This window comes from Podarcis vaucheri (genome assembly GCF_965113315.1).
Source record: "Podarcis vaucheri genome assembly, chromosome: 7".
In the NCBI taxonomy this organism is placed as follows: domain Eukaryota; kingdom Metazoa; phylum Chordata; class Lepidosauria; order Squamata; family Lacertidae; genus Podarcis; species Podarcis vaucheri.
Window position 1 is genome coordinate 90,295,212 of NC_138765.1, and position 17,799 is coordinate 90,313,010.

Sequence of the window (17,799 nt, forward strand, 5' to 3'; positions counted from 1 at the left end):
AGCGCCCGCCCGCCCGCCGGGCAGCGCCGGGGCGGGGCCGGCCGCTTAAGGAGGCGCCCCAGACCGGGCAAGGCGCGCCCGAGCAACTTCCAAGCAGCACCCGGAACAACTACACTTCCCGCGAGTCACAGGAGCCCAGTCCCGTGGCCGGGGGGGGGGGCTTCGGCCCCCACAATAAAATATTTGAGGCGCCCCCCCCAAAAAGTTGGTGGACATTCTCATTCAAATAGTGTCTGTGCATTGCATCATGCGATCAGTTATGCGGGGCGGGGCTTACAGCCCCCCCAATATTTTATTCAAGTTGCCCCCCCCCGCCACGAGCCTTGGGAGGCTCATAGAATTGCAGACTTGGAAGGGGCTCCCGAGGGCCCTCCAGTGCAGGAAGCACAGCTAAAGCATCCCAGGCCAGCTAGTCGCGGTTCTAAAACTTCCAAGGAAGGCCAGTCCCACCTTCCCAGGTAATCTCTTCCACTGCTGAACAGCTCTCGCCTTCCGAAAGCTCTTCCCATGTCTGGTCGGAACCTCCTTTTTCAATTTGAAGCCCCTGGTTTGGGTCCTACCGTCTGGAGCAGCAGGAAAAGAGCTTTCTACACCTTCCATTTGACAGCCCTTTAGATATTTGAAGATGGCTGTCATTTCGCACAAGACTCTTAATCTCAGGCTCCTGAGTTTGAGCCCCACGTTGGGCAAAAGATTCCTGCTTTGCAGGGGGTTGGGCTAGATGACCCTTGGGAGTCCCTTCCAACTCTACAATTCTATGATTCTATGGTTTCCAGGCCCTTGATCATCTTGGTCACACTGCTCTGCACAACATTCTTTTTAATTTGGGATGCCCAGAGTTGGTCATATACTTCAGGTGTGCTCTGACCAAGGCAGAATAGAGCAGTACTATTACGTCCCTTGATCTGAACACTAGACTTCTGTTGATGCAGCCAAAGAATTGCGTTGGTTTATTTTGCTGCTGCATCACACTCATGTGCTTTAAATGTTGTTTAAATGTTGTTCTACTCAATGTTTCAGTCAGAGTTGGAATCAGCAGGAGAAGAGAAGAGGAATGCAGACCTAGGTGGCCTTTTCTTCTAAGTTCTGATGCTCTGGAGGGAAAGGCACTTTGCACATGCTTGCTCTATCATTTGTACCTTTCCACCTTTTAGCTCCCTTTTAGTCATTGAATTGACTTGTTTCATATGCTTTTCGTTCCATTACTGAAATTCTGGAATTAAACAAATATCTCTCTATATCTTTTATAGATATTTTAGTGTGGCAGCACCCAAACTGAAACTCCCAACCTACTTACACCAGGAAGGTGCTTTTGCTATATTCTTTTTGGCACTTGTGCCCTATTGGTGGAAAGGTCTGAAGAATTTACAGGAAATCAGTTGGAAAAACTGAGTGTATTTTTTCCAGCTACTACTTGAACTGCTTTGTAAACACTGGCTGCTTCAAAAAGAAGCCAGAAGGGTATTCAACTTTTTGATTTTTTTAATGAAATAAATTAAAAAGTCTGATTTTAAAAAATGCAGAAACACTGGTGATTTTCTTTTATAGTGTACATGAATATTTTTTGTACTGTAGCAGCTTTATCTTGGATGGAAAAGCAGAGTATAAATTTGATAAAGACACCATAAGGGGGAGCTGGGGGCGGGAGGAAGATGCACAAGAGAGTAGCAGAGAAAAGGGCCGTGGCTTCAGCGCCCACACTCTGCAGGCAGAAGAATCTAAGTTTGAGCCTGGTATCTCCAGGCAAAGCGGAGAGCTACTCCTGTCTAATACCTTTGTGACCGGCTGTCGGTAAGTGTAGATTGACTAAGCTGGAGCCCTTCAGATGTCCCAACCACTGTGGAGTTGTAATTCAAAAGCAAGTGTGTGGTGGTTGGTCTGTCAGACAAGGACCTGGGAGACCAGGGTTCAAATCCTACTTAGCCATGAAGCTCATTGTGTGTGGTCTCCTATGCCTGAAAACCCCCACATCACCCTGCAGGCAAAGCAGGTGAAATTCAACAGGCAGAGCTTTGCCATCAGCCTGCAGGTGCATTGATGAGGGACAGTTGCACCATGCTGGGTTTCTGTTGGCCTGCAAGTGCTCAAGGTACAGGCACCCAGCAGGAGCCTCACTCTCTGCCTTGTTTGTGCTGTAACGGCCAGAGACCTGTTTCTTCCCTAAATTATCCCTTCACCTCATTCTCTCTGTCCTGCTAGGCCACCTATGCCCCCCCCCCGTGGGCAACCCTTCCAAATGCCACAGAGCCTTTCTTGGGCCCAGGACACCAAAGGATCTTCACCTTCACTTGGTACCATTTTTACATCTATTTTAGCCCACCTTTTAATTATTCAGGAGTTTTAGGCTCACATTAAAAAGGTAAAAGGCAATAATGGCAGGGAGATGCATAAATATTAGAATTTAATGCAGAAGAACCCTGCTGTCATTGATCTTCATTAATGCTTTGTTAGCAGAACTCAAGCTGGAAATTCTGGTGTCTGATGGGGGAGAATGAAAATACCAGAAAGGAACACTCTCAGTCAAACAATACCTGTCCAATGTGGTTTTCAATACTAAAATGTGGTGAATTAAAAAATAATAATGTAGGATTAATCTGCCAAAAGTGGTTTTAAGTGGCAGTTAAAATATGTGTCTGATTATTATTATTATTATTATTATTATTATTATTATTATTATTATTATTATCTGGTTATGTGTGGGGTGCAATTTCTCAAGGATGACTGTTCCATACAATTTTAAGTTCAGAGCTGAATTTTTATGACCTGAACTGCTTGCATTTTTAACTAGAATTTGGTCTCTTTGTAAGCATCCATTAACAACCTCTTCATTCTGTATTCGATGTGGTCTTCTGTGTGACTCAAAACTTGTGCATGCCTTCTCCAAAATACCTTGGCCCTAAAGAGCACTGCACTGGGCTAAGTTCATGTGTCAAGGGCATACCTGGGAGTTTGTTTGTTTGTTTGTTAATTTATCCAACAAATTTAGAGCCTGCCCTTCGCCACACGGTCCCTTGGTCCTTAGGAAAGGAATTGAAAATAAAGCTGCCCATATGACAAGGCATTATGCAACTCTATGGTCTTTCCACATTTGGAATACTGTGTACAGTTCTGGTCGCCTCACTTTGAGAAAGGTATTGCAGAGTTGGAAAAGGTTCAGAAAAGGGTTGAAAATAATATACAGGTGGTACATGACCCCAGTTAAGCTTGCAAAAATCTATCATTTGCTCGATAATAAATGTTGGAAATGTAAAGAAACTGAAGGTACATTCTTTCACCTTTGGTGGACGTGCCCAAGGATTAAGGCTTTCTGGGATATGATCTATAATGAAATGAAAAAGGTATTCAAATATACATTTCTGAAGAAACTAGAGGCCTTTCTCCTGGGCATGGTTGGCCAATTGGTGTTAAAGAAGGATAGAACTTTTTTTATGTATGCTACAACAGCAGCAAGAATACTTATTGCAAAGTACTGGAAGACACAATATTTACCCACCCTGGAAGAATGGCAGATGAAGGTGATGGACTACATGGAACTGGCGGAGATGACTGGCAGAATCCGAGACCAGGGAGAAGAGTCGGTGGAAGAAGATTGGAAGAAATTTAAAGACTATTTACAGAAATACTGCAAAATGAATGAATGTTAGAATGATGTCGGAATGAAGTTAAGTGGTTTTAGCAGCAATGTTACAAAGGAGTATGTAAAAATGGATTGTTAACAGGTGAGAATGTAAAGTTATAATATATTAAGTTAAAGGATTAAGATAAAAACAAAGAGGGAAAGGATTTGCTGAATTAAGTAACTGAACTGGAATACAAAAAAGGGAGGTGTGAGGAGGTCAGGGAAACAAGTAAACGAAAGACAAGACATGGAAAGATTGATTTGTTTTTAAGTGTTTTTATTTTTCTGTATTTTGTATTTTTTCTTTTCTTTCTTTTTCCTTTTTCCTATTTTTGTAATCTTTTCTGAAACTTTAATAAATATCATTTTAAAAAAACAAAACAGAAAAGGGCAACCAAATGACCAGCTGTGGAGCAACTGCCTTGTGAGAAAAGGTTGCAGTGCTTGGGACTTTTTAGTTTATACAGGAAAGGCAAGTATCATGATAGCAATTCATAAACTTATGCATGGCATAAGGGAATAGAGAAAAGTCCGCCCCCCCCAACACTGGAATTCATGGACACCCAATGAAGCTGAACATTGGAAGATTCAGGGCAGATACAATGAAGAGCTTCTTCACACAGGGCATAGTTAAACTGTGGAACTCATTCCCACTGGGGGCATCCAACAACTGGGATGCCTTTAAAAGAGAATTAGACCAATTCATTCAGGAAGGGCTATCAGTGGCTTCTAGCCCTAAAGGCTCTGCTCTGTCTCCGCAGTTGGAGACAGCAGTGCTTCTGAAACCACAGCCGGGGAGGTGCTCAGGTCCTGCTCGCAGGTTTCCCACAAGAGACAGCTGGCTGGCTGCTGTGAGATCCACCAGGCTCTTCGTATGTCCCTTGATCACTGCCTTTGGTCCTGTGCCTTTAGCAGCAGCTCAACGCACAGAAATTGAACAAATGAAGATTTCCCCAGAGTCTCAATAGTGATAGGTGGGAAGCTTCATATCCTCAACATTTGTGTGTCATACAACTGAGAAGCCACACTGCCAACTGGATCATATCCCCACTGTAAACTTACACCATTTTAACAGCCATGGGAAATCCTGGGAACTGCAGTTTGTTAAAGGTGCTGGCCTCAAAGAGATGGACTTCTCAGAACCCTTAACAGTTCCCAGGATTCTCCATGACTGTTAAAGTAGCAGAAGAGTGTACGAAATGTATGGCAGGGATGTGACCTTGCCCTTCTGCTTTTGGGCTCACTTCCCTGTCATGGCTTCTTCCACAGAATCTGGAGAATTGTTGTTTTACTGCAGTCAGTGAGAATTCTCCGTTACAGATTCCTAAGCTCTGTGACAGAAATACACTTTCCACTGTCAAACTTCCCTGGGGAAAGGGGATAACTATTTAAAAAATCATCGAAAATCTGCATTGTGGACATGCTCAAAGCAGATGGGTGGTTCTCTATTTAGGGCTTGACTTGACTTTTTGTGGTTTTCACAGAGGTTTGCAATTTGCAGCGCAACATGGCAAGGAAATAGTCCCCCTAGAAAGCATTGCTTGCTGGCTTCATGTTATGGCAACAAAGCAAACCGGCAAGGTCTGTCTGGCAATTTGCCTGGGTAGTAATGCTTGGAAGGCTATAAATATCTTGCATTTATATAGTGCCTTTCATCCCCTGCCCAAGATTTCAAAAAAGCTTTACAGATTGTTAGACGGAGCACACTGACGAAGGAGTTTGCCCTTTTATGCCTGAAATGCAGCCAGTTTCTTGGGGGAACATGTGGGTTTTTTAACAGCTCAGTAGAACACAATAAGTTATTTAAAAAGCAATTGGGCAGACCATTCTGATGAGGCCACTTCAGCTGGTGTGGAACAATTGGAAATCTAAAGCAGCCTCTTATATTAGTCAAGGAAGAAATCTTCCATATCAAGAAATGCTGAATTTTGCAACCTGCACAGCAGGGGTGGGAAATCTCAGGCTCAGGGGCAAAATGTGGCCCTTGCCCCCACTTCCCAGACCTTGCTTCTCTCTGGCTCTGCGCCACCCACTTCTTCAATGCTTTTTCCTGGCTGGATCCTGCCCTTGAACTATTACAATCCCTCTTGCATGCTTAGATGGAGGATGGAGAGGGAGGTGTGTGTAGGAATCTCTGACTTAGAATCATAGAATCATAGAGTTGGAAGAGACCACAAGGGCCATCGAGTCCAACCCCCTGCCAAGCAGGAAACACCATCAGAGCACTCCTGACATATGGTTGTCAAGCCTCTGCTTAAAGACCTCCAAAGGAGGAGACTCCACCACACTCCTTGGCAGCAAATTCCACTGTCAAACAGCTCTTACTGTCAGGAAGTTCTTCCTAATGTTTAGGTGGAATCTTCTTTCTTGTAGTTTGGATCCATTGCTCCGTGTCCGCTTCTCTGGAGCAGCAGAAAACAACCTTTCTCCCTCCTCTATATGACATCCTTTTATATATTTGATCATGGCTATCATATCACCCCTTAACCTCCTCTTCTCCAGGCTAAACATGCCCAGCTCCCTTAGCCGTTCCTCATAAGGCATTGTTTCCAGGCCTTTGACCATTTTGGTTGCCCTCCTCTGGACACGTTCCAGTTTGTCAGTGTCCTTCTTGAACTGTGGTGCCCAGAACTGGACACAGTACTCCAGGTGAGGTCTGACCAGAGCAGAATACAGTGGCACTATTACTTTCCTTGATCTAGATGCTATACTCCTATTGATGCAGCCCAGAATTGCATTGGCAATTCTGTCTGATTGGCAGTGGCACCAGGTGGTAGTGGTAGTGGGGAGGGCCGGGAGCCCCACTGTAGGGGGAGCCAGAGCCAGGGACAGGCAGAGCCAACTCATTCTAGTTGTGTCCCATCCTCCACCCAGCCAAGTTCAACAAGGGCAGAATGCGACCTTCTGCACCTCTGTATCCGGCCCTTGAGACTTTCCCCAGCCTGCAGCCTTACCCATCCTGCTTCACACCTGATTTGAGTGTTTGCACCTGGCTGGAATGTGTCCTGGAACTCGGCTAATACTTATTGGGATGGGGATAGAGAGGAGCACAGGAGTGTGTGGAGAAATGAGCCCATGACTGTACAAAGGTAAAATTTGCTTTAGTTCCTTCACCTGCTCTTGTCTTTTGGCCTGCCCAATGCCAGTGTACGGCCCCTGGAAGGTTAGGAATGTGGCCCTCAGGCTGAAAGCAGCCCTTTCTATGGAATATGTATATATATGTTATAAGCATAGTCACACATTGCCCACTCCTATAAAATATCAAGGCAGTTTACAACAATATAGGCAGGTAGAATAAAACTTCTTGTTGCTACTTTATTACCTATCCTTCACCCTACAGTCCCAGGGCAGGTTACAACAACTAAAACCCATTATTAAAAACAGTCTAAAACAACTTTCAGTCACAGAAATACTACGGTGCGTCTCCAGTGTCAGTTGCATCTTCAGAAATGGGGGAAATATATAATTTACCTTAAAAATCATTGTAAACAAATAAAATTATTAGTAGGATTGGAATGACACTTATAGTTAAATGTTGGACTATGTTGTAATGGAGATTTAATAGAATTGGATCAACAGAGAAGATGCAGGAAGGGGAGCCCAGGGGAATCGGTGGAACTCTTCCTTTGTTTTGTTTGCCTGAAATAAAAAAATTCCTTCCAGTAGCACCTTAAAGACCAACTAAGTTAGTTCTTGGTATGAGCTTTCGTGTGCATGCACACTTCTTCAGATACACAGATGGACTTCCATTTCATGCGGCTCAATGTGGTGCCTTCCATGGTTCCAGTTACAGATAGGTAGCCGTGTTGGTCTGCCATAGTCAAAATAAAAAAATTCCTTCCAGTAGCACCTTGAAGACCAACTAAGTTAGTTCTTGGTATGAGCTTTCGTGTGCATGCACACTTCTTCAGATATGAAGAAGTGTGTATATCAGAAGTGTGTGTATCTGAAGAAGTGTGCATGCACACGAAAGCTCATACCAAGAACTAACTTAGTTGGTCTTTAAGGTGCTACTGGAAGGATTTTTTTTTATTTTGTTTGCTTGATGACTGTTCGTAAATTTGAAAATTAAATACATTTATATAAAAAAGAGAGAAAATGAAAAGATTAATTAGACTATGTAGTGGAAGAGAAAATAATGAAGCAAACCATGGAAAAGGTGGGGGGGAAGTTGAAACTAAATGTGTATTTTAGGGTTGCCATATACCTGGAATTTCCCAGACATCCTGCCAACCCTAGTGGTATTCGGATTATTATCTATTGTTTTAATTGTAAAATGACAATGATAAATACATTTTTAAAAAGAAGAAATAAATTAGTAGTTAGGATGTGTGCATAATCATTTATTGAAGAGTATTCCACAGCATGAGACCAGTGACCCATCATGTCCGACTTTGAATAATCCCGGGACCTGAAGCTCTGTGAGGGGTCAAGGACAGTGCCAGGGTTCTTTGAGGGAAGCCATGGCTGTTAAATGGGTATAAATGTGCTTTCAATGCATGGTGGGGATGTGACCCTAGTTGGAGTCAGCCAGGCTTTTGAAGCACTTCTGAAGCTTCCTGATCAGCTCAGTCACTGACCTGGGATATACTGGTTCACACATCTCTTTTTGACATGCAGGCATTCCATGGCAAATCCACAGGGATTTATTGATGGAAAAATTGGTGTGGAAAGTATAAATTACTATGTAAAGGGTGCTGGGAGAAGTAAGCTACAGTTCTCACAACTCTTTGGAGGAAGCCAAGACTATTAAAGTGGTAGAAGAGTATTGGTGTAGATATGACCCAGTCTTCACCTGGCAGTGACAATTCAATTGTGTTGGTGAATCTCAGAGGGACGGCGAGCTACAGCTGGGATGCAACCACCAAGAAGACTCTCCGCTGGGCTGCCCACTTCTGCCACAGGTGGGAGCCCATCTTCCTTGCCCATGTTAACATTCAAGCTGATCTGTCTCTCAGGCAACCAGATTCCCAAGTTGTTTAGGGTGTTGTATAGCAGTACTAAAACCAGTACTTTTGATTATCAGTACTGAAATGGGCTTGGTAGCATATTGGCAGCCGGTGCGGTGCTTTCAGCCTTGACTTCCTGCCAGCATTAATTGGACATTGAAAAATAATTTCATGGTTTTTGTCAGTGCAAGCACTTAACCACAGTGGGCCCTTATTGAACACCAAGAGAGTCACTATCGATTTTCAGAGAACGATGGCTCATTTTAAAAGACGAAGAGAAATAGCAACGAAGGCTAGAAGGAGGAAGGCTGACACCAAAGAACTGGGTCCAGCAGGGCTGGGCTGGGGGTAACTTAATGCCTGTGGGCAAGATCTGGTCCGGCAAGCCACAGGAAGTGATCTGCTGCACCCTGCAATTTTATACCCATGTCTGCTCAAGAGATAAAAGTCCTCTATCTAGAGCAATTTCTAAGGAGCAGCGCACTTCATACACTGAAAGCACATTGAGAGCACGTGCCTTCCCCGCCAGGAGCCTGGGCGCTGCAATTTCTTCCTCGCTGAGCTACAATTCCCAGCCCAAACTGCAGCTCCCAGGATGCTGGCGGGGGGGGGGATGGGGAGGCCTTGTCCTTTAAATATGCGTCGAATTCGCTTGAACTGCATGGCGGGGACCTGCCCATGAAAATCCTCTGGAGACATCTAGCGGAGCAGAACCCCGACCAGACCGCGCGGAGCATCCTTCCCGGAAGCCTCCGAGCACGGCCTTCAGCAGGACCACAGACTACATTTCCCAGACTCCTCCGCGGATAAAGCCTCCGGCGAAGCTGCCCAGAACCTCGTCTCTCTGCCGGTTAAGGAAACGGGCGTGCACTCCAGCCAACAGACTGGCGCGCACGACGCGGAAGTGGGCGGCACCTAAAGGGAGAGCCAATGAAAGCGGCGTCCGTTACTGGCCGTGGGAGGAGACGGGGGCGGGGCTGTGCTTAAAGAGCCCGCCGGGGCCGGAGGACGGGCGAAGATGGCGGCGGCAGCGGGGCGACCGCGGAGAGGCGGCCGGGGCCCCGCAGGGCTGCTCCTCCTCCTCCTCCTCCTCCTCCTCCTGCTGCTGCTGCTTCCGGGGTCCCGGGCCGAGCAGATGGAGGAGCACCTGAAGCGGGAGCACTCCCTCACCAAGCCTTACCAGGGTGAGCTGCGCCCTCCTCACGGCAGGCAGGCAGGAATCCTCCCGGTGCAGCTTCTGCACGGCTCCCTCGCTGGGCTCCCCCCCCATATCACAGGGGGGCGCTTCCCCCGTTGGATGTCTGCCTGCAAGGCAGCTGCTCAAAAGCCATGTAGGCACTGAAGGCTGAATGGTGCATTTCTGGGCAGGAAGTGCTTCACCTGTTGGGTGTTGGCCAGCTGTGCAGATGTTCCGTGGTGCTGCTTGGGGGAGGAGGTGATGCACCGCTTTGGGGAGGGAGAGATTGTCCCTAGGCCCAAGGGGGGGGGCTCATGGAAGGAAAAGGTGGGGCTGCCTGTTTGGGCTGCCCCTTTGCCCTGAGCAGCTTCATGTACATAAGAAACCCAACAGGTGGAAACCTTTCCTCTGAAAGGCGCCTAGTGGGAATGCAAAGCTGCTCCGCTTCTGCTCTGTACAACTATCCAAGGGACAGAAGGGGGGGGGGGCGAGTGCCCTTTCGGAGTAGGCTGTGCGTCCCAATGTTTGTGTGCCTATGAGACTAGATGGAAAGGAGGCTGTTGCAGCTATATTTAAGTTCTGAATACAACAAGTGAAGCCTTCTTCCTTGTGCAAAACCCTTCAGAAATGTTGGGTGTGATTGAAGTTCTGCCTGTGTGCAGTGAACTCTTCTTCTTGCTTTTGTTATGTATTTTATGTTTTTGGCTTGTATTTTTGTGCTCTGAACTGCCCTGAGATCTACAGATGAAGGGTGGTATACAGATTTAAGAAATAATACAAAAAATAAACTGACCAGCAGAGTGCCTCTCCCTGTGACTGCGTGGGCTTTTATGCTGGTATGATTGGGGCACATTGGTGGTGGTTGTAGTGTATTTCTGTGCACAGAGCCTCATGGCACGTTCTATAGCATCTCCACCAGCAAGGCCTGCCTGGGCCACCAGATCGGGGCAAGCAACATTCTTACTCTTGCTGGGTTAATTGCCCTCAAGTGAATTAATGCACTTCTCCCAGTAGAAGTGACTGTCAACCATTCACCTGTATGGGAAAACATAATGATGTGCTGTCCCCAGTCACTGAGAAAACAAATTGGGTGCTGTCTCTGTATCCTTTCAGTTGCAGATTCATTGTTGCTTTTGTTTCTTGGTTGTACTAAGCTGTGATGAAATAGCTGTTTTTAGGATTATGGCTTAAATGCTCTGCTCCTCACTTTTTCAGGTGTAGGATCAGCCAGCTCCTCTCTGTGGGAACTTATGGGCAATGCGATGGTGATGACCCAGTTTGTTCGTCTCACTCCAGATATTCAGAGCAAGCAGGGCGCTCTCTGGAACAGGGTGGTAAGGCTTATTTTCCTCTAATTGTCTGCTGGTGGGCTCTAGGGCTTCATTACACCAGAAATAATTGCCTTGTAAGTTCTTCTGTTGATGTTATCCTATCTGAAAATAAAGCAGTGAAAGGTGAGGCAATTCATAGTATGATAATGAAATCCTGTGAGGATTAATATTGTCTGATGTGCCGAAAAATATTATGGAGTGCAGGCAAAATTAGATGTGAAACGAACTATGTTTCAAAGCAAAGTTGCGTTGGTTACAAAGTTCTCTTTGTACCAGAGCTGTATATTGAAGAAGTTACTGTGTGGCTCATGTTTATTTTCAAGATCAGAGATGACCTTAAAAGTGAGATTCCAAGCAGTAAAACCACCTTCAGCCATCATAATGCTTTTCTGGTGCTGGGCTTGCTGACTGATGTGCCAGTCTCCATGGCTGCTTCAGTAAACTGGCATTTTAAAACCAAAAAAGCTAGCATCAGATGCCCATGGCAACACAAGAGCAGCATTAGGAACGTTGCCAAATAGCTCCTGAAACCAGGGTTGCAGTCACCAGAACGGAATGTCTAGTTGCCATTTTTGGGTAAGGCAGCTCTAAAGTCTTACTTTTCAAATGATGGACTGACTGTGATTGATTCTCAGTTAAACATCTGGCTAGTTCAGATGACAACCTTGAGCTAAGGCTTTTAGAAGAAATGACTTTGAGAAGAAAAGTCACCTTATCCAGGGACAGTCCACATATTCCAACCTCTTTTCTTCATGGTGACACAGACCATTCATAACATTAGAATATTCTTCACAACTGTGAGCAGGGCAGTGGGGTGGGGTAAGGGGAGACAAACTGCAACAACAATTAACTATACTGTAACATTGTTCCCGGCTCCTATTCAGGCCGCACAGAAAAAGCATTGGTTCCTGAAATTCATTCTGATTGTGCAGATAAAATGTAACCGATAGAATTCTACAGGATGTGGTATTAGTGTGTGAAACAGTCAAGATTCAGTGATTCCCAGGCCTGCATCTCTAGGTAGTGGAGATGACAGGTACCATTGTGGTGCTCAGGCATCTTCACCTGGTCACAAGCCAGGCTATTCTCCCCACAGTCTTAAAACATAGAGTTGTGACCTTTGTCTCCTTGTTTACTATATTGGTTTTGCCAGTGCAATATTAGTCACTGAAATGGAAGAATACAAGGGGGGGGGGAAGCTGCAAGTTGCTGGCAGAAAGAAATGCTCTCAGGGAACAGGCGATTCTAGGGAAGGCTCAGTGAAGACCTTCAGCAGTGGCACCAACTCTGTGAGATATCTCTGAGATTATTTTGGTTGGCCCCTCATCTTGCTAAAACATTTTTCTTTGCTGCTTAAAATGTTAGTGTAATTTCCAGTGCTTTTAGGTAGCTCCTTCTGCTTAGGTTTGTTTTGCTTGGGTTTTTTTAATGCTTTGCACACAGTTAGGTTATTGTATAGTTTTTAATTGCTACGCAACACCTTGAATATTTTTTAAATGCAACCTTTTTGCTACATGTTTGCCGTTTTTTGTGCCTGGCTGACACTCAAGGATTATGGAAATTTATGTGCTTTGAAGCCTAAAAGTATATGTTAAAGACAGACAATATGTTAAGGAGTTTAACAATAAAGAGTAGAGTGTTTTGAAATGCGAAGTATGGTACCAATATTTTTTATTGTAAATACCAAATTAAATACGTATTAACAATTTATGTTAAAAGGTAAAACGTATCGGACCCAGGGACGGTTAAGTCCAGTCAAAGGCGACTATGGGGTTGTGGCGCTCATCTCACTTTCAGGCCAAGGGAGCTGGTGTTTGTTCACACAATATGTCACTTATGTGAATTGTGTATTAGTTCATGCTTATCAAAATGATAAATAAAAAGTGTTTCCAACCCCAAATGGCACCTAGACATTCTGTTTTGGCTCCTAGCTTTTCTATCCCAGTTTCTAACACTGCTTAAGACAAAGATGTGTTTCTGAGTCTCTATTAATTGCTTGTTTCTGCCCAAAGAATATAATTTAAGATAAAGATCAAGCATGAGCTAAGTCGTAGTTTAGCTTAGCATGCTGACTGAACATGGCATCTCTGGAGGAAACAAACCATAGGAATTCAAACCATTTTGTAAAAATGTTGCAAACAAAAAGTGCTAGAATGAAATAGGAACATCAGCAAAGAAAAGTCAAGCAGCACCCACCCTCTATTTGATTATTTTCTTTTTTCTCCAACTTCCTTTATGCTAATCTTCACAAACAATTTCAGAACTTGAAAGCCTTGTTATTACTTCATTCACTTGCCAAGGCAAAGGGGGTCCAGCAGATGTTATTGCTCCTGTACTGAAAATTCCTGGAGGTGTGCTCCCTCTCCACTGCATGGCTACCTGTAATAGTTATGCTGAGGAGGAGATTTGGGCAGGGTGTAGGTTGTATCATAATATGAATGATTTCCTAATATCCAGAGCCTCTGCTTTTCAGCTTCCTAGGGAAATCTATCTGAGTGCTTCTGGAAATAATGCAGGTTTGGAGGGGCATTGGTTCTGATCCAGCAAGACCCTTCTTTTGTTCTTACTTCAGTAAATGTGATAGTGAATATTGACCCATTAAGGTATTAAATGACCTGGACTTTGCAGACACCAGAAACTGATAGAAGCTCAGTGTTTATTCATACTATCCAAAAGCAGACTGGGTTTCATCATTTGTGTGTTATGTTTGGCCAATTCCCTTTTTCTTTCTGCTGTCCGAGAGGTTCAGCAAAACATTGGCACTGGCCAGATTCAGTGTAGAAATTTTCAGGCATTTTACCAGCTGGCTGCCTTAATACTGTATTTTAGTGGCAGTAAGGTTCATAACTTGACAGTAGTAGGTTGTCAGCTGTTTGTGGAGTTGACTATCAAGGTCCTGAAGTCTTTCCACTTGGGAAACTCCCCCTTTCCCTTAAACTGATGCCATTTTGCTCTGTTGTTATGCCTGTGTGCAGTTCCCCATATCTTAATAACACCAGCTGGGATTAATTTTCTTGGCACTCAGTTGGCAAGGGAATGTATAGATTATTGGCAAGAGGAATCCCGAAAGCACACTTCTTTGCTGTTTGCGTTTTGTAAAGGTTGATGCTTGTTTCTGCTAATGTGCATTTCTGCAGCCTGCTTCTAAGTTCTACCTTTCCTTTCAGTAGACGTAATGGAGACAGTTGAACTCCTTTATAATTCCACTTGTGCGCATTCAAGTGCTTCAACAGACTTCAGAGCTGTGCGAAATCAGACCAGGTCCAGGGCGCTGCTTGATGGCTTCCAATCAGGGCTGACAAGGTGGAGCTGGGTGTGGCAAAGGGAATACTACTGTCCACATTGGAGCCAAAGTTGCCAGCCTGCAGTTAGCAGGTGCTTTGTTGGGCTCTTGTGCATCGGTAGCTTGAGAAATAAATAAAAGGACCTTGTTCCTTCTGGTTTACAAAAGCCTTTCCCTCCCTGCTTACTGGATTCTTATTTTCTCCAAATGAGTAGCCTAAACAATGAATGCCTTATCTGTTCTTGCATCGTCACAAAATTGGCAGTTTCTACAAGTTGATGGAAACTTTCTTTCTCCCTCAATTTTTTGATGTTTGCTGCTTTGCAGAAATACAACAGAGAAATATTTAGGAGACAACAGCATCAGGGCTGAGGCGCATTTCTGTTTCCCTTCTTAAACTAAAGAGGGTAGCACACAACAAAGGGGACGCCATTCTGAATACTGAATTCTTCACCCCACCTGCACAATACACACTTTTCAGCTGCATTGTTCTTCATTGTTGGAGTAACAGAAACATCTGTGCTACAGATTCCCAAGCCAACCTCATTCACGTTTACTCAGAAATAAGCCCTGCTAAAACTTCCTCTTGAGCTGCCTGTGTATGTTGGGTTATAGCCTTAAAACTCCTTTGAGCTGTTATGGCTCACCACAAACAGCATGGGGCCCTGGGCTGGATTTGTGCAAGGGGACTAAGGATGTGCCCTTTCCCCTTCCAAGGTCTCTTGGAACAACTGTGGGATGCCGTGCCATTTTCCTGCTTCCAGAAATTTCACCACTTCTCTCTTCCTTCTTTTAACCCTGGGCAGTGGGGTGTGGTGGAAATTAGGGCTGGATGATATATAGATGCATTGGCCAAAACTGATTTGAAGTCCATATCATGATTTTTTTTAGGGGGGGGAGGCGGTTTGAGTTCTTGTTTAAAGTATTTTGTGGTTTTATATTCTGATTTTATCCTGTGAACCATTCTGAGAGATGTGGGTATAGGGTGATAGATAAATTTAATTAATGTTAATTATAATAAAATCGGTGTCATAAATTTTGACCCAGCAATATATTGTAAATCATGGTGTGTGCATGCTATAACAACAACAACAACAACAACAACAACAACAATAATAATTTTTTATTTATACCCCGCCCTCCCCAGCCAAGGCCGGGCTCAGAGCGGCTTAGAAGCAATAATAAAAACAAGATGAATGATTACAACTTAAAAACAAAAATAAAATACAACATTAAAATAATGGAACATTAAAATATTAAAATGTAGCCTCATCGCAGGAGGAGAAGGAAAAGAAAAAAGAAAGAGAGGGAGGGAGGGAATCAAACTGGCTCCAAGCCAAAGGCCAGGCGGAACAACTCTTGTCTTACAGGCCCTGCGGAAAGAAATCAGATCCTGCAGGGCCCTGGTCTCATGAGGCAGAGCGTTCCACCAGACCGGAGCCAGTGTTGAAAAGGCCCTGGCTCTGGTTGAAGCTAATCTAACTTCCTTAGGGCCCGGGACCACTAGGGTGTTGCTATTTATGGGCCTTGAGGCTCTCCGTGGGGCATACCGGGAGAGGCGGTCCCATAGGTACGAGGGTCCTAGGCTGTGAAGGGCTTTAAAGGTCAAAAGCAGCACCTTAAATCTGACCCTGTACTCCACTGGGAGCCAGTGCAGCTTGAAAAGCACTGGGTGAATATGCTCCCATGGCAGAGACCCCGTGAGGAGCCTCGCTGCAGCATTCTGCACCCGCTGGAGTTTCTGGGACTATGCAAAAGTCACAATGTGTAAAGACCAAGCGGGCTTTCTCCCGGACAGACATTTGTCTGATAACATGAGGAATATAATTAATATTCTAGAAAAACTACAAGTGAATATCAATACTAAGGCAGTCTTTTTTTAAAATATATATTTTATTCAGGATTTTCTAGTTTTACAGCAGTGTAGTGCCTCGTATTTTTTTTCCCATGTAACATTTTTACAAATCCGTTTCATTTGTTGAGGCAATAGGGGGAGAAGAAAAGAAAAAAGAAAAAAGAAAGGGGGGTGGAGAGAGGGAAGATGGATGGGGGTGGGGTCGGGTAGCGGTGTTTCTATTATGTTTAATGTATGTAGAGTTTGGTGTCAGTGTTGCTTGTGTTGTTCACTTGTGTTCCTTTGGTGGTGAGAGAGGTTGGGGTTGGCCTAGGGTGTGATTGTTTGCTTGCGATTGGCTGTGGTGATCTTTGTTTTCGTGTGTGGGTGAGGTGGGTGGGTGTTTTGGATCAGGTTAGCCATACTGATTTGTATGCTGTTGGTGGATTTTTGTCACTGTCCTGCTGGGCTGTGTATGTGATAAAGGGGAGCCATACTGGGGTGAAGGCGTCTTCTTCTGTTTGTCCCCGTGTCAGTTTCAGTTTGTTAGTTAATTTTACTAAGGCAGTCTTGATATTTGTGGATGCAGAGAAAGCCTTTGACAACATTTCTTGGAGTTTTATGAAGAAGAATCTGCAGGGGACGGGGGTAGGTCAAGGTTTTGAAAACGGTATAGGTGCAATTTATTCAGAACAAAAGGCAAAATTAATTGTGAATGATGTAGTGACAGAAGAGTTTAAGATTGAGAAAGGGACATGACAAGGTTGCCCAATTTCTCCATTGCTCTTTATATCGGTCCTTGAGGTTTTGTTGAATATGATTAGAAAGGACCAAGAGGTTAAAGGTATACAAGTGGGAGCTAAACAGTACAAATTGAAAGTATTTGCTGATGACTTAGTATTGACTTTACAGGAGCCAGAATCTAGTACTAAAAGGGTATTGGAACTGATTCAAGAATTTGGACAGGTAGCAGGTTTTAAGCTGAATAAGATGAAAACTAAGGTTTTAGAGAAAAACCTGAGAATGAGAAAGAGAAGTTTCAGGAGGAGACAGGACTAACATTGGTTAAGAAAGTGAAATATTTAGGGGTTAACATGACTGCCAAAAATGTGAATTTATTTAAGGATAATTATGAAAAATGTTGGATTGAAGTGAAAAAGGATTTAGAAGTATGGACAAATTTGAAGTTATCATTGCTAGGCCAAATTGCTGTGATAAAAATGAATGTGTTGCCAAGGATGTTGTTTTTGTTTCAAACATTGCAAATTCTGGATAAAATGGATTGTTTCAAGAAGTGGCAGAAATATATTTCTAGAATTGTTTGGCAGGGCAAGAAGCCTCGAATAAAATTTAAGATACAGTGGTACCCCGCAAGACGAATGCCTCGCAAGACGGAAAACCCGCAAGACGAAAGGGTTTTCTGTTTTGGAGGCGCTTCGCAAGACGAATTTCCCTATGGGCTTGCATCGCAAGACGAAAGCCCATAGGGAAATGCTGGCGGTCGGGAGCAAAGACTTTCGCCCACAGCTGGCCTTCAGAAGAGGACCTCTTCTAAAGGCCGGCGGGGGGCAAAAGTCTTTGCTCCCCCCCCGCCTGCCTTCCCCCC

At 44.4% G+C, this 17,799-nt stretch overlaps 1 protein-coding gene across 2 annotated transcripts in view; it reads left to right on the forward strand.

Moving 5' to 3' along the window:
- Nucleotides 1-9,563: 9,563 nt before the first annotated feature.
- The window catches only part of LMAN2L (lectin, mannose binding 2 like), a 28,919-nt gene continuing 20,683 nt past the window's right edge, over nucleotides 9,564-17,799 (forward strand). For both annotated transcript variants that reach the window (XM_082230412.1, XM_082230413.1), the window contains exons 1-2: nucleotides 9,564-9,752; nucleotides 10,961-11,079. In XM_082230412.1, coding sequence (XP_082086538.1) covers nucleotides 9,587-9,752; nucleotides 10,961-11,079 — 285 coding nt within the window. In that variant the 5' untranslated portion in view covers nucleotides 9,564-9,586. The remainder of the gene's footprint in view (nucleotides 9,753-10,960; nucleotides 11,080-17,799) is intronic.